We start from the raw sequence: 13,988 nt of genomic DNA, 5'->3' as shown, positions 1-13,988 counted from the left end.
GCCACTTCAAATACAATGTTCAGCAAAACATCCAAATAATCAAAAAACAGTAGAATATTGGGTGGTGTAAACTGCCGAATGTTCAACAGTTCGTCCCTGGTGAAACTGATTGTATAAGGGAAAACAAAAAACAGCACAAACTAACAAAAACAGGAAAAAAACCTGGAGAGCTCAATACTGAAGCAGCCATTCGTGGCGCCATCTTGAAGTCTCCTCATATCCTGATAGCGATCACTATGTTAAACGGTCTAAATGTATTTTTATAAATAATATATCGTCTATGGAAGGCGTAGGACCATAAAATGTTCATTCAATCATTATATTCGGTCCGAGTGAAATAATACGATGTCCTACCTTCCTGTCAACGTATGTTTTTACATTCCCTCAAGCACCTTGTTCACACAGACATCATACTTCAGCGTGTTTCATGCTATGCAGAGTTTATGTAGACAGACGTCAGTCACGGAGCACCGCAAACAAACAGCAACCACCTTTTACAGTTTCTACCGAATCAAAACAATGAGCTTATGCTGCGTTCACGCCACAACTACCATAATTAACAGATGGTAACAAGTGATGTTCTAATCGGAGCTGTTCACCTCCTCAGACTCGGAATTGTGCATTTCCATGTCAGCAGTATCAACACCAAAATGAATCTGGAGCAGTCAGGAACAAGCTCTCTAAGTTGTTTACATTCATTATTATTGTAATGGCATGAGGTAGTTTAACACCGTCTCTTGTGAGCAGGTGTGTGTGTGTGTGTGTGTGTGTACGTTCATGTGTTTTGAAGGAGGCGTGGTTTTGGAGACACTCTGAAGAGACCGTGGGATCTTATGATTTGAAAGCTAGCTTGCTATTGCTAACCTCTTCAAAAATGTCCTATTGCACTTTTAACAGTTTTGTTCCAGCAAACCACACAGTCCAGACTGTGAACACTGAAATCTCTCAGTCAAACATGACTGTTTGTTTTATGTTGTAATTCCTCTTTATTTTGATATAATAAACTTTAGTCATTGTTTGACTCATCGATGGGCCTCTGGATCTATTTATGCTGCTTTGCACATGTCAGGATATAACTGCATCAACATCTCCCACAGTGGACAAGAAACAAGAGACAAAACAATGAACCTTTATTTTACCTCTATAAAATGTCAAAAGACTGACACAGACGTCAATATACAAATAAGGAGGTAGTTAAATATGAAAATAAGTTGAGAGCAGTACACAAATGATGTGATGATGAATGAGGGATGAGAGCAGATATAATGATCACACTGTTTAAAGCTGCAGACAGAAACATCAGACTTTTTTGACATTGTGCTTTGAGATATAGATTATATATATATATATATATATATATATACAGGTGCTGGTCATATAATTAGAATATCATCAAAAAGTTGATTTATTTCACAAATTCCATTCAAAAAGTGAAACTTGTATATTATATTCATTCATTACACACAGACTGATATATTTCAAATGTTTATTTCTTTTAATTTTGATGATTATAACTGACAACTAAGGAAAATCCCAAATTCAGTATCTCAGAAAATTAGAATATTACTTAAGACCAATACAAAGAAAGGATTTTTAGAAATCTTGGCCAACTGAAAAGTATGAACATGAAAAGTATGAGCATGTACAGCACTCAATACTTAGTTGGGGCTCCTTTTGCCTGAATTACTGCAGCAATGCGGCGTGGCATGGAGTCGATCAGTCTGTGGCACTGCTCAGGTGTTATAAGAGCCCAGGTTGCTCTGATAGTGGCCTTCAGCTCTTCTGCATTGTTGGGTCTGGCATATCACATCTTCCTCTTCACAATACCCCATAGATTTTCTATGGGGTTAAGGTCAGGCGAGTTTGCTGGCCAATTAAGAACAGGGATACCATGGTCCTTAAACCAGGTACTGGTAGCTTTGGCACTGTGTGCAGGTGCAAAGTCCTGTTGGAAAATTAAATCTGCATCTCCATAAAGTTGGTCAGCAGCAGGAAGCATGAAGTGCTCTAAAACTTCCTGGTATACGGCTGCGTTGACCTTGGACCTCAGAAAACACAGTGAACCAACACCAGCAGATGACATGGCACCCCAAACCATCACTGACTGTGGAAACTTTACACTGGACCTCAAGCAACGTGGATTGTGTGCCTCTCCTCTCTTCCTCCAGACTCTGGGACCCTGATTTCCAAAGGAAATGCAAAATTTACTTTCATCAGAGAACATAACTTTGGACCACTCAGCAGCAGTCCAGTCCTTTTTGTCTTTAGCCCAGGCGAGACGCTTCTGACGCTGTCTGTTGTTCAAGAGTGGCTTGACACAAGGAATGCGACAGCTGAAACCCATGTCTTGCATACGTCTGTGCGTAGTGGTTCTTGAAGCACTGACTCCAGCTGCAGTCCACTCTTTGTGAATCTCCCCCACATTTTTGAATGGGTTTTGTTTCACAATCCTCTCCAGTGTGCGGTTATCCCTATTGCTTGTACACTTTTTTCTACCATATCTTTTCCTTCCCTTCGCCTCTCTATTAATGTGCTTGGACACAGAGCTCTGTGAACAGCCAGCCTCTTTTGCAATGACCTTTCGCGTCTTGCCCTCCTTGTGCAAGGTGTCAATGGTCGTCTTTTGGACAACTGTCAAGTCAGCAGTCTTCCCCATGATTGTGTAGCCTACAGAACTAGACTGAGAGACCATTTAAAGGCCTTTGCAGGTGTTTTGAGTTAATTAGCTGATTAGAGTGTGGCACCAGGTGTCTTCAATATTGAACCTTTTCACAATATTCTAATTTTCTGAGATACTGAATTTGGGATTTTCCTTAGTTGTCAGTTATAATCATCAAAATTAAAAGAAATAAACATTTGAAATATATCAGTCTGTGTGTAATGAAGAAATATAATATACAAGTTTCACTTTTTGAATGGAATTAGTGAAATAAATCAACTTTTTGATGATATTCTAATTATACGACCAGCACCTGTGTGTGTGTATATATATATATATATATATTTATTAGACCTCCTAAGTTATAAGAGTTTTTATCTGTAGTCGTTCCATCTTCTGACAGGATTTTGATTATGGGTGATTTTAATATCCATGTCTGTTCTTGTAAACTCATGACCAAAGAATAGTTGAACTTAGTTGATTCTTTTATCTGATCTCAGTGTGTCTCTGGACCTACACACGATCATGGACATACGCTTGACTTGGTGTTTTCTTTGGGGATAATGATGAATATATTTGTGTTGAAGAAACAGCTATCTTGGAACATATGCTTATTAAAGGGATAGTTCACCCAAAAATGAAAATTTGTTGTTTATCTGCTTACCCCCAGAGCATCCAAGATGTAGGTGACTTTGTTTCTTCAGTAGAACACAAATGATGATTTTTAACTCCAACCGTTGCAGTCTGTCAGTCGTATAATGCAGGTCAATGGTAACTCCATCTATAAGAGTCAAAAAAAAAAAAAAAACATGCACAGACAAATCCAAATTAAACCCTGCGGCTCGTGACGACACATTGATGTCCTAAGACACGAAACGATCGGTTTGTGCGAGAAACCGAACAGTATTTATATCATTTTCACCTCTAAAACACCACTATGTCCAACTGCCTTGCGCATCCGGTTGGTGAGGTCTAAAAACGCGTTCTGATGACGGAAGTGATCTCTCGTGCTTATACTTCAATGAGTGCGAGACATCGCTTCCGTTGTCAGAGCGCATTCAGACCTCACACACCGGTTCACTACATTGTAGCAAAGTGTCATTTCTTCAGTGTTGTCACATGAAAAGATATAATAAAATATTTACAAAAATGTGAGGGGTGCACTCACTTCTGTGAGATACTGTAGATCTTAATGAGTCTTTATATTTATAGAATAGTAATACTTACTTATAAATAAGTATAAATATGGCTATAAATCATTATAAGCATGGTCTTCATAGAAAGTGTTACCAAACTTTAAAATAAAAATGAAAACAGTATATACATTATTTCATAATGTTCTGTTCTCTTCCAATTTGATGATTCAGTTCATACAGTATAGAGCTGTATAATCTAACATGCATTAGCAGAGCATTTATCTCGTTCATTTACTGAACAAGAATGTTTCACAATGAAGTATTCAACATACATGGACAACACACTGTTTCATGTGGTTTGGGAAGAAAAATCCCTTACAATTAATTCCAAATTGGATAATAAAATTAATATGAATATATCTGGTGTATTACCATTATATCTGGCAGTTCAAACAAACAGAATAGAATTATTTTATTGATCCGCTGTGGTGAATTTGTAGTATAGTAAGAACTGAATCTGTGATTTGACAATTACCCATTTTAGCTGATTATGTAAGTGTAATTCTCCAGAAATGGTTTGAGATTGAGTTTAACTCCACAGTTTTGTGAAAGCAGAGACTGGCCAATACAGTTTTTATTTTTTATTTTTTATTTTTTTATTTTTTTTGCAGTCAATACTAACCATATGCGTATTCATTTATTAATCTTTATTTACAAGTGCAACTAAAATGTAAAATTATTCATGTGACACTCACTGTAAACCCTAATGCTCAAAATACTTGTTTTGAGTAGGACAAACTTAAATTGAACAAATTAGTTCAGTTAAATTAACTGCTATGAGTATTTAAAACTTTCTTTTTCTTTCTTTCCTATGTGGTGACAGTCCTTGGGCTCCATCTGCTGGACGGCAATGATCCTAACTGGGGTACGACCACCAGAAAAACTTCACTGAAAAATGAATTTACCATCTTGGCAATCATTTTCCACCACAATACTTAAGTCAGTGGTTCCCAAACGTTTTCTGCCTTCCTGAATTTTTCTGAACTCCATTTATTCATTTATTTATTTACTTATTTATTTGAAACATTGTAATTATGTGCTTCAGGATGTGAAGTCTCTAAAGGCTTGTCCATGCTAAAAGATTTTTAAAATTTACCCGATTTTTTAAGATGTGAGTACAGAAGGGGATTATGACCAAGTAATAATAATAAAACAAAACCATCTAAAGATTAAAGTCATTATAATGTGAGATTAAACTCGTCACATTTCTAGAAAAGTCGAAACGAAATATCAAGAAGAATTCGATCAGTCACTGCTGATAGAGGACATGACAGAGTTAGATCACTTACTCAAGCTATATTTTAGGCTTTCAATAATGATTCTCGATTCCAACTTTTTCCATACATTTATGTGTATTTGTTCGTTCAAGCGCAAGAAGAGTAGGCCTATCCGTGTGCTCTCTGTGTGCGCTATGGATGAAGGCAGCAGTCCAACACAGTGAATCTAATCACCATACAGGCAAAAAGTTCACTTCAAGAATGAAAAATGTGATTTACTGTAAATGTGCAAATGGAAACAGAAAGGACAATCTATATTATATCTCTACATCAGCACAGACTTTATTAAATAGCCTACACAGAAAGATAAATGTCTGTACACTCGTCCAGCCTAGGCTGAAGTCATTATGCTCATCTGCACATAGTATGGTTTATTAATAAGGTGTGTACAGAATTTGATCTTTTAATAAACGTTTTTTCACGTTAAGCGTTTTAGAATGTCCAGTTTTTTTGTGAGTAGGCCTACGTCGTGCAGATTGAACTGTTTTTCACTTGCAAATTCTCTTTAAAGTTCATATGCTACTTATTATTCAGTTATAATTAGCTAAAGCTGTGTTTCTTTGTTATTAAAAGAAAGCCTAAAATATAGCCTAGGCCGAGCTTGAGTGATCCAACTCTGTCATGATCTCTAGGATCAGTGTGGAATGAATATGACACTGATCGAATCCTTGTTTATTCTTGACTCTTTTTTTCTTGAAATTTAACAAGTTTTTGTCTCGAAACGACTTTATTCTCAAAATGTAATGTTTTTCCTCAACATTTTATTTCGACTTTTTTTCTTGAAATGTAACAAGTTTTTTCTCCAAACACGATTTCATTCTCAAAATTTTGTTTATTGTCGACGTTTTATTTAAACTTTTTTTCTCTAAACACGATGACTTTATTCTCTAAATTTAATGATGTGTATTTCAACTTTTTATTTATTTATTTATTATTATTATTATTATTTTATTTTTAATTTGTATTTCAAGTTTAATCTCGCTTTATAATGACTTTAATTTCAAGATGGTTTTTTTTATTTTAATTATTATTGCCCTAATCCTCTTCTGTATGTGAGAGCACACACACTCATGATGATAAAAAAAATAAAATAAAATAAAATCATAGATTTAAAGGTGCAATATGGTGATTCTCTACCGAAACATATTTTGTTATACTGGTTGAAAGTCTCCTCATATCCTGATAGCAATCACTAAGTTAAACAGTCTAAATGTATTGTAATAAATATATATACTGCCTGTCAGCGAATGTCTTTACATACCCTAGCACACCCTGTTTGTGCAGACATCATACGTCATCAGTTTCACTTTCAAGCTATGCAGAGTTTATGTAGACAGACGTCAGTCACGGAGCACCACAAACAAACAGTAGACACCTTTTACAGTTCCTACCGAATCAAAACAACGAGATTATGCTGCTCAAAGTTATTTTAAACTTTTTGATCAGGCTTTCTCAAGCCAACTTCAAAGTTTGTCTTAAACTTTTCTGTCTAGTTATTATTGTAATGTTATGTGCTTTGAGACACGAGGTAGTATAACACCGTCTCTTGTGACGCTTTGCCAAGAGCAGCTGAGTGTGTGTGAGTGTGTGTGTGTGTGTGTGTGTGTGTGTGTGTGTGTGTGTGTTCATGTGTTTTGGAGGAGGCGTGTTTTTAGAGACGCTCTGAAAAGAGGTTGGGATGTTTTGAAAGCTAGCTCGCTATTGCTAGCCTCTACGCAATTGTGCTATTACACCTTTAAAATAGTTTTGTTCCTATAGTGTGTGGAGTCACAGCATCTATTTATGCTGCTTTGCACATGTCAGGATATAACTGCATCAACATCTCCAACAGTGGACAAGAAACAAGAGACAAAACAATGAACCTTTATTTGACCTCTATAAAATTTCAACAGACTGACACAGACGTCAATATGCAAATAAAGAGAACGAGAGGTCGAAAAATATACAAATAAGGAGGAAGAAAATTATGAAAATTAGTTGAGAGCAGTACACAAATGATGTGATGATGAATGAGGGATGAGAGCAGATATAATAATCACACTGTTTAAAGCTGCAGACAGAAACATCAGACTCAGGACAGAAACACACGACCTCTAAAGTAAGAACAACTCACATGTTCATTCTTCAAACACAACTAGACTTTGAGATGTTAATATTGTCTGAATGATTGTGAATTGTGTTGTTCTGCTATTTTTTTAAATCACATGATCATGTTTTATTTCAAGATGAATATGGGATTATCAGAGTTTTTCAATGTGTTTCTTCCTCAGAAATGGAGCAAACTCTATATTTCATTCTTCTTCTCATTGGTGAGTGTGTTTGTTGTTTTATTTATGGTTTATAGTTTCATCAGGTTTGACTCTGTTATGAAAAGCATTAAATCAAACCCTCTCTTTCACAGCTCTCTGCTCCGTATCTGAATGTGTTCAGCGTCAGTATCACTTTATAAACGTGAGGAAGAACTGGACTGAAGCTCAGAGATACTGCAGAGAGAATTACACAGATCTGGCCACCGTTGACAACATGAACGACATGAACGAGCTGAAGAAGGGTGTAGATGATGAACATGTCTGGATTGGGCTGGAGAGGAAGGTTCGTGATAAATGGCAGTGGTCTTCAGGTGATCCTGCGCTCTATCTGAACTGGAGATCTGGACAACCTGATGGTACAAATGAGTGTGGTTTTATGAGAAATGGACAAATGCATGATGGGTCATGCAGTAACAGCCTGACTTTCATCTGCAGTTCATCTAACAACAGTAAGTTCAGTTTCCTACAATGACAACAAACATTCATTTAAAAAGATACACTGTATACTGTACAACATTTTAATCTAATACTAAATTCTGCTACTTTTTAATCTGGTCATAAATATAGGGGACTGTGGATGTTTGTCCACTTTCAACTTCTGTGTAGAAAATAAACCGATATTGAGCGAATGTTGATCTTTTGTTGTTGATAACTGTGGGAATCTGACATTAGAGATCATAGAGAATTATATATTTCTGTGAAATTTATTCTGCAAATTATGAACTAAGAAATACAAAACCATTGTTTTGGCCAATGTAAATGGTAATGAATTAATGAATGCATAAAATTTCAACATAATAGACATACAATAACTTTCCACATCTTCATATTTATGAACAAAACTCTCGTCCTGAGAACAAAGTTCAGCTCTTGTCTTGTCAGTGTGATTTTATTGTGTTCACTTGTTACCCTTTTACAAAAAATATGATATAGTCATTTTGTTTGGAGATTGTAATTCAAAATAATAATAATAATAATAATAAAATAAAAAAAAATCTATTTTTTTAATTAATTGTAATAAACCATCTGAACACCTTGAGCTGTGTGATATTGCTTGTAAAGCCTGTAAAAACATCAAGATCATATTTTAGTGAGCTCACAGACACAATATCCATTACAACGTAAAAACAGAAAACAAAAAAATAGTCAGACTAAGACAAACACTAACAATAATATTGCAACAGTATTTTTTGTATATATTATTCAATCCAACATTTTTAATAAACTTTTTACTGACATATTTCTAAAGACTAGTTAACAAATATATTCAGCTGCAGTGAAACATCTTCATCTGTTTGATGTTTCTCTCATTCAGATCTTTGTGTCTGAATCAAGTATTCTAGAGAAATGGTTCTCAAACCTGTCCTGGAGGAACACCAGCCCTGCACATTTTGTACGTCTCCCTCATCGATCACACCTGATTCAACTCATGAGCTCATTAGTAGAGACTGCAAGAGCTGAAGTGAGTGTGTCAGATATAGAGAGACATTCAACATGTGCAGGGCTGGTGGTCCTCCAGGACAGGTTTGAGAACCACTGCTCTAGAGAAACATGTAACAAAACATCATGGTCTTCAGTCGGTTTCTGGTTCTGACTTAATTGGGATCATCACGGGTCATCGGTCAGAATAAACAAAAGTCTAATAGTCCCGTCACAGTTGATTCAATAGAAGGTTCAAGACACTCAATGTGGTGCATTAACAGATGTGTGTATATCTGTGATAGTGTGTGTGGTGTTTTCAAGGTTACACACACTCATCTACGGCACCGCTCCATCGTTTTAATAATAAAAATCATTTAGTTCAGTTAGAGAACAGACACAATTAAAAACTGAATGCATCTGCTCAATTCAGCATTAGAGTCGCAGCACAGATCAGCATGATGTATGTCGTGCCTCCAAACTGTCTTATTCGTTTTGTTAATAAATGTTCTGTATTTAATATTAGCGAGTTTATATTTGTCTCTTATTTATTTGGTTCCGCTAGCATGTTTTTAGCAAGATGCTAACATTATTAGCATGTTGCTAACATGATGATAACACGATTAGCATGTTGCTAGCATGATGCTAACACATTTTGACTTGTTTGTGTAATGTTTAAACCCTAAGCTAATTGGTATTAGCATGTAGCTATTCACTGCTAGCATGTGTAGCATGTTGGAAGTCCAGTTTGCTAGCATGAGTCAAAAGAGCCAACCGCCATGTCTCTACGATGCTCTGATGCAGAGATATAGGACTTGCAAAACGGTTGCTAGGGTACTCTGTTTGGTTGCTAGGGAGTGGATTGGCACCTGCCTATGTTGATACTCCAAAGGCTGCTTGCCAATATAAACCAACCCCCGTGCTTCTATGTCTTTCAGAAGTAAAGATATCCCTCTTTGGATTTAGGTTGCTAGGTAGCTCTTAAGGGTTGCTAGGGTGTGGCTATGAAGTGTTGAAGGTGATTTGTGATTGGCAGTTTGCTACCCCGAGTCAAACGAGCCCACCCTCATGTTCCTATGACACTTCTATCCAAAGATATTCCTTTGATCTTTTTCAATGGAAGTCTATGGAACTTGTTGCTATGGTGCTCTACATGGTTGCTAGGGCGTGGCTTGATAGCTTTACAATGATCCTGAGAGACTGATTGGTTGCCTGAGTAAAATGAGCCCACCCCCTTGTCTCTATGACATTGTGATCCAGAGTTCTGTTCAATACAAAATCCCTATGTAATTTACCATAGTAGGAAAAACACACTGTTTCATGGGCACGGCTTCACCATAGTAAGTCTATGGGGCAACTTTGGGCAGCTCTTGCGCCCCAGGGGTACAACTTACACCCCATTTTGAGGTATGGTCTGACAGAGACTGCCAGCCTCTTCATACGTGGTAACCCACATGTTTCTACGAAATCCTCGTTAGGAGCTATGACTCGTCAAAGTTCGTCGCAATGTTAAGTCTATGGGATTTTTTGCCCGCCGGACGAACATCGTACACCCGATCGCTTAGAAACGTCACAGCACACCATTCCTCAATAATACGCACGATTTGACACCTCATTCATGGGTCTATGACAAACGCTGCGGGAGGAGTAGCGCGCAGAAATTTTGTGTGGAAGAATAATAATAATAAGTATGCAGGAGAACAATAATGATGCTTTGCCTTTGGCAAGCACCATTAATGAACCCACCATTCAAGCAATCAAACTCTGGGGGCGGGACTAAGTTACGGCTGTCAATGATTCCCAATCCACCAATAAAAATCAGCCTTTTCAACATAATAGAGAAATATAAAGTTGCAATAAAATTACCAAGAATGTTACTGAATGATATATCAGCAAAATCATCATGAATATATTGTGAATATTTAATATATCATCAGCTGTAGAAACAGTCTTTGAATGACACGTGTTTCTGATGTTTCCACTGCTGCTCTTATTCACATCCAAACCATAAAGCAGCATAAGAATAATGAACAAACTGATTCATGAATCTGTTTCCATTTGTTTTTCTTAAAGTGAACACAGGACTCGTGTTTGTCCATCAGGAGAAGAAGTGGAGAGACGCTCAGAGTTACTGCAGACAGAATCACACTGATCTGGTCAGTGTGAGGAACCAGAATGAGAGTCAACAGCTTCAGAAGTTCATCAATGATAGTCTCATATCTGGTGATGTCTGGATCGGTCTGTTCAGAGACTCATGGCAGTGGTCAGATCAGAGTAACTCCTCATTCAGATACTGGATGTCTGGTGAACCTAATAAGGCTGCAGAAAATGAAAACTGTGCAGCGATTTATCAGAACAGTCTAAGACAATGGGTAGACGCCCCTTGCAACAACCAGTATCCTTTTGTGTGTCATGAAGGTGAGCAGATCCTCACAAAACACACACAATCCATCCATCACCTCCAGATATCTTAAAGTTCACACTACATGTCTGACATGACAAATTCCTCCACAGTGTTTGTTCTGCATGTTGTTTTTGATCAGTCTCTCTCTAGTTTCTGCTTGTGGTTTGTTTTGTGTCCAGATAAACTGATTCTGATCAAAGAGAATCTGACGTGGTCTGAAGCTCTGAGATACTGCAGACAGAATCATACGGATCTGGTCTCGGTTCATTCAGAAGAGATTCAGCGTGAGGTGATGAATGTGGTTAAACAGGCGTCTACTGAGGAGGTGTGGTTGGGTTTACGTCACTCCTGCACTGTGGGCCTCTGGTTCTGGGTGAGCGGACAGACCGTGTGCTATCAGAACTGGGCTCCAGGGAACGGCACAGGAGAGGAAGAGTGTGAGCGTACAGTGAGATCTGGAGCAGTTCAGTCTGGAGGAGATCAGCGCTGGATCAGCCGTCCTGAGACTGACAGACTCAACTTCATCTGCAGCAGATATGAAGAGTGAAGGATACGTTTGTGCTGTTCTTTCACTTTCATTTAGTCTTTTTCTATCTTTTTTTTAATTGGCAAACACTTTTTGTTCTGTTTTCATCAGATAATGTGCTTATATCAGTGTAATGAAATTAATATAAAAGTGTAAAATACCAGTGTGCACTATATATATTTTAAAGACCCCATGAAATCAAAATGAGTTTTAATCTGTGGCTTTAAGCTACATTTACTGTACATTTCAATTTTACAGTTGTTCTTTTCCAGAAAAACGACTCAAAAATATCTTCAACTCAGACTGTTCAATCAAACGTACTTGCAGTTAAATAGAAAGTAGAAAATCATGGTTCAAATATTTGGCATAAAGCATATTGGATATTTAAAAGGAAAATCAAAGTAAAGCACAATCCACATCAGCTGATTTCATGGGATCTTGGGATTCTGGTGGTGTGGATACTTTCTTCTGCTCACTCCTGTTTTGCACTAGTCATATCTTTACTTGTTCAAAAAGTGATTGTGAGCATCTATATGTGTCTCAATGAAATGAAAATATGGTTTATTCTTAAAGAAAAACTGGAATAAATGGAGAGGGACAAAACATGGAGGAGTGGTTCACTCACTGCATTGATATATATATATATATAGGCCTCCTTGATTATAATAAGAAATTTCTTGGTGAATTTTATGATTTTGATTATGGGTGATTTTAATATCCATGTCTGTTCTTGTAAACTCATGACCAAAGAATAGTTGAACTTAGTTGATTCTTTTATCTGATCTCAGTGTGTCTCTGGACCTACACACGATCATGGACACACGCTTGACTTGGTGTTTTCTTTGGGGATAATGATGAATATATTTGTGTTGAAGAAACAGCTATCTCAGACCATAGGATTATTAGGTTTAATCTGTAACAAATGTTCTGTTATCAGCCTCCATTCTTGTCTCGTGTTAACTATCTCTACACCTAATGCGTTCTCAGCTGCTTTCAGTCCTACGGAGTTATCTCTTCCTATCGAGTCTACAACGTTGCCCTCTATAGGACATGATGAATTGGTAAATTTTTTTAATAATGTTTGTTCAGAGATCTTGGAAAATGTTGCACCTTTTAAAATGGGCTATCTAAAGTGAAAAAATAAAAATAAAATAAAAATAAAATGTGGATGAGTAATAAATGATCTTAAGCGGGTTTGTCGACATAATGAATCTCATTGTTTGAGTAAATCTGAACTGATTTCTTTAGCTCAGTTGAAAGATATTATATTGCATTTAAAGCCGATTACTTCACTTCATGATGTTCTCCCGTCACGACTGTTTGTCTCTTGTGACGCTTTGCCAAGAGCAGCTGTTTGTGTGCGTTCATGTGTTTTGGAGGTGTGGCTTTAGAGACGCTCTGGATTTTTGAGAGTTTTTAAACATTTTTCATTGGTAAGGCTGATTTTATTTGCTCAAATATTTTGCCTGTAGGGAATGTCGTAGTCGACATAATGAATCTTTCTCATTATTTGAGTAAATTCGAACTGATTTCTTTATCTAAGTTGAAAAAAGCCGATTACTTCACTTCATGATGTTCTCCTGTCGCGACTCTTCATGGAGGTTGTAAACACTATTGATCCTAGTATTCTGTCAATTATTAACAGCAGTATATTTTATGGCACTGTACCATCAGGGTTTAAGCATACTATTATTGAACCAGTCTTAAAGAAAATGGGCAAAGAAAAAAGAAAGAAAACTTGGATCCACAGGATTTTAAAAATTTCAGGCCTATTTCAAAATTGCCTTTTATGAATAAGATTTTGGAGAAAGTTGTCCATAATCAACTTGACTTTTTGACTGAAAATAACATAACGGATATTTTTTCAGTCTGGACTTAGGACCAAACATAGGAGAGAATCAGCGTTATTAAAGGTTGCTAATGATATTTTGTTAAGTATTGACTATGGTAAAGGTGTTTCCTTAATGATGTAAGATTTGAGTGCAGCCTTTTGTACTTTAGATCATGTAATTTTAATAGAAATCAGAAACTTTGTTTCTGCATCTGCGACTATCTCTTGGGGGATTCAACAGGGATCAGTTCTTGGTCCGACTCTGTTCTCTTTATACATGCTGCCTCTGGAGTCAATTTTTAGGCAATACAAAATTAATTATCATTTGTATGCTGTATTTTTCTGTATTTTCCTTCGGAGTGTGATG

General features: G+C 36.8%; 1 protein-coding gene across 1 annotated transcript in view; it reads left to right on the top strand.

The window, feature by feature from the left end:
* The first annotated feature begins 7,369 nt into the window (after nt 1–7,369).
* The window catches only part of LOC127515648 (C-type mannose receptor 2-like), a 65,370-nt gene continuing 58,751 nt past the window's right edge, over nt 7,370–13,988 (top strand). Inside the window, exons 1-2 of the mRNA XM_051899528.1 lie at nt 7,370–7,441; nt 7,534–7,890. Coding sequence (XP_051755488.1) covers nt 7,405–7,441; nt 7,534–7,890 — 394 coding nt within the window. The 5' untranslated portion in view covers nt 7,370–7,404. The remainder of the gene's footprint in view (nt 7,442–7,533; nt 7,891–13,988) is intronic.

This window comes from Ctenopharyngodon idella, chromosome 7 (assembly GCF_019924925.1).
Source record: "Ctenopharyngodon idella isolate HZGC_01 chromosome 7, HZGC01, whole genome shotgun sequence".
Taxonomy (NCBI): Eukaryota; Metazoa; Chordata; class Actinopteri; order Cypriniformes; family Xenocyprididae; genus Ctenopharyngodon; species Ctenopharyngodon idella.
This window is presented reverse-complemented; position numbering and strand designations above follow the sequence as displayed.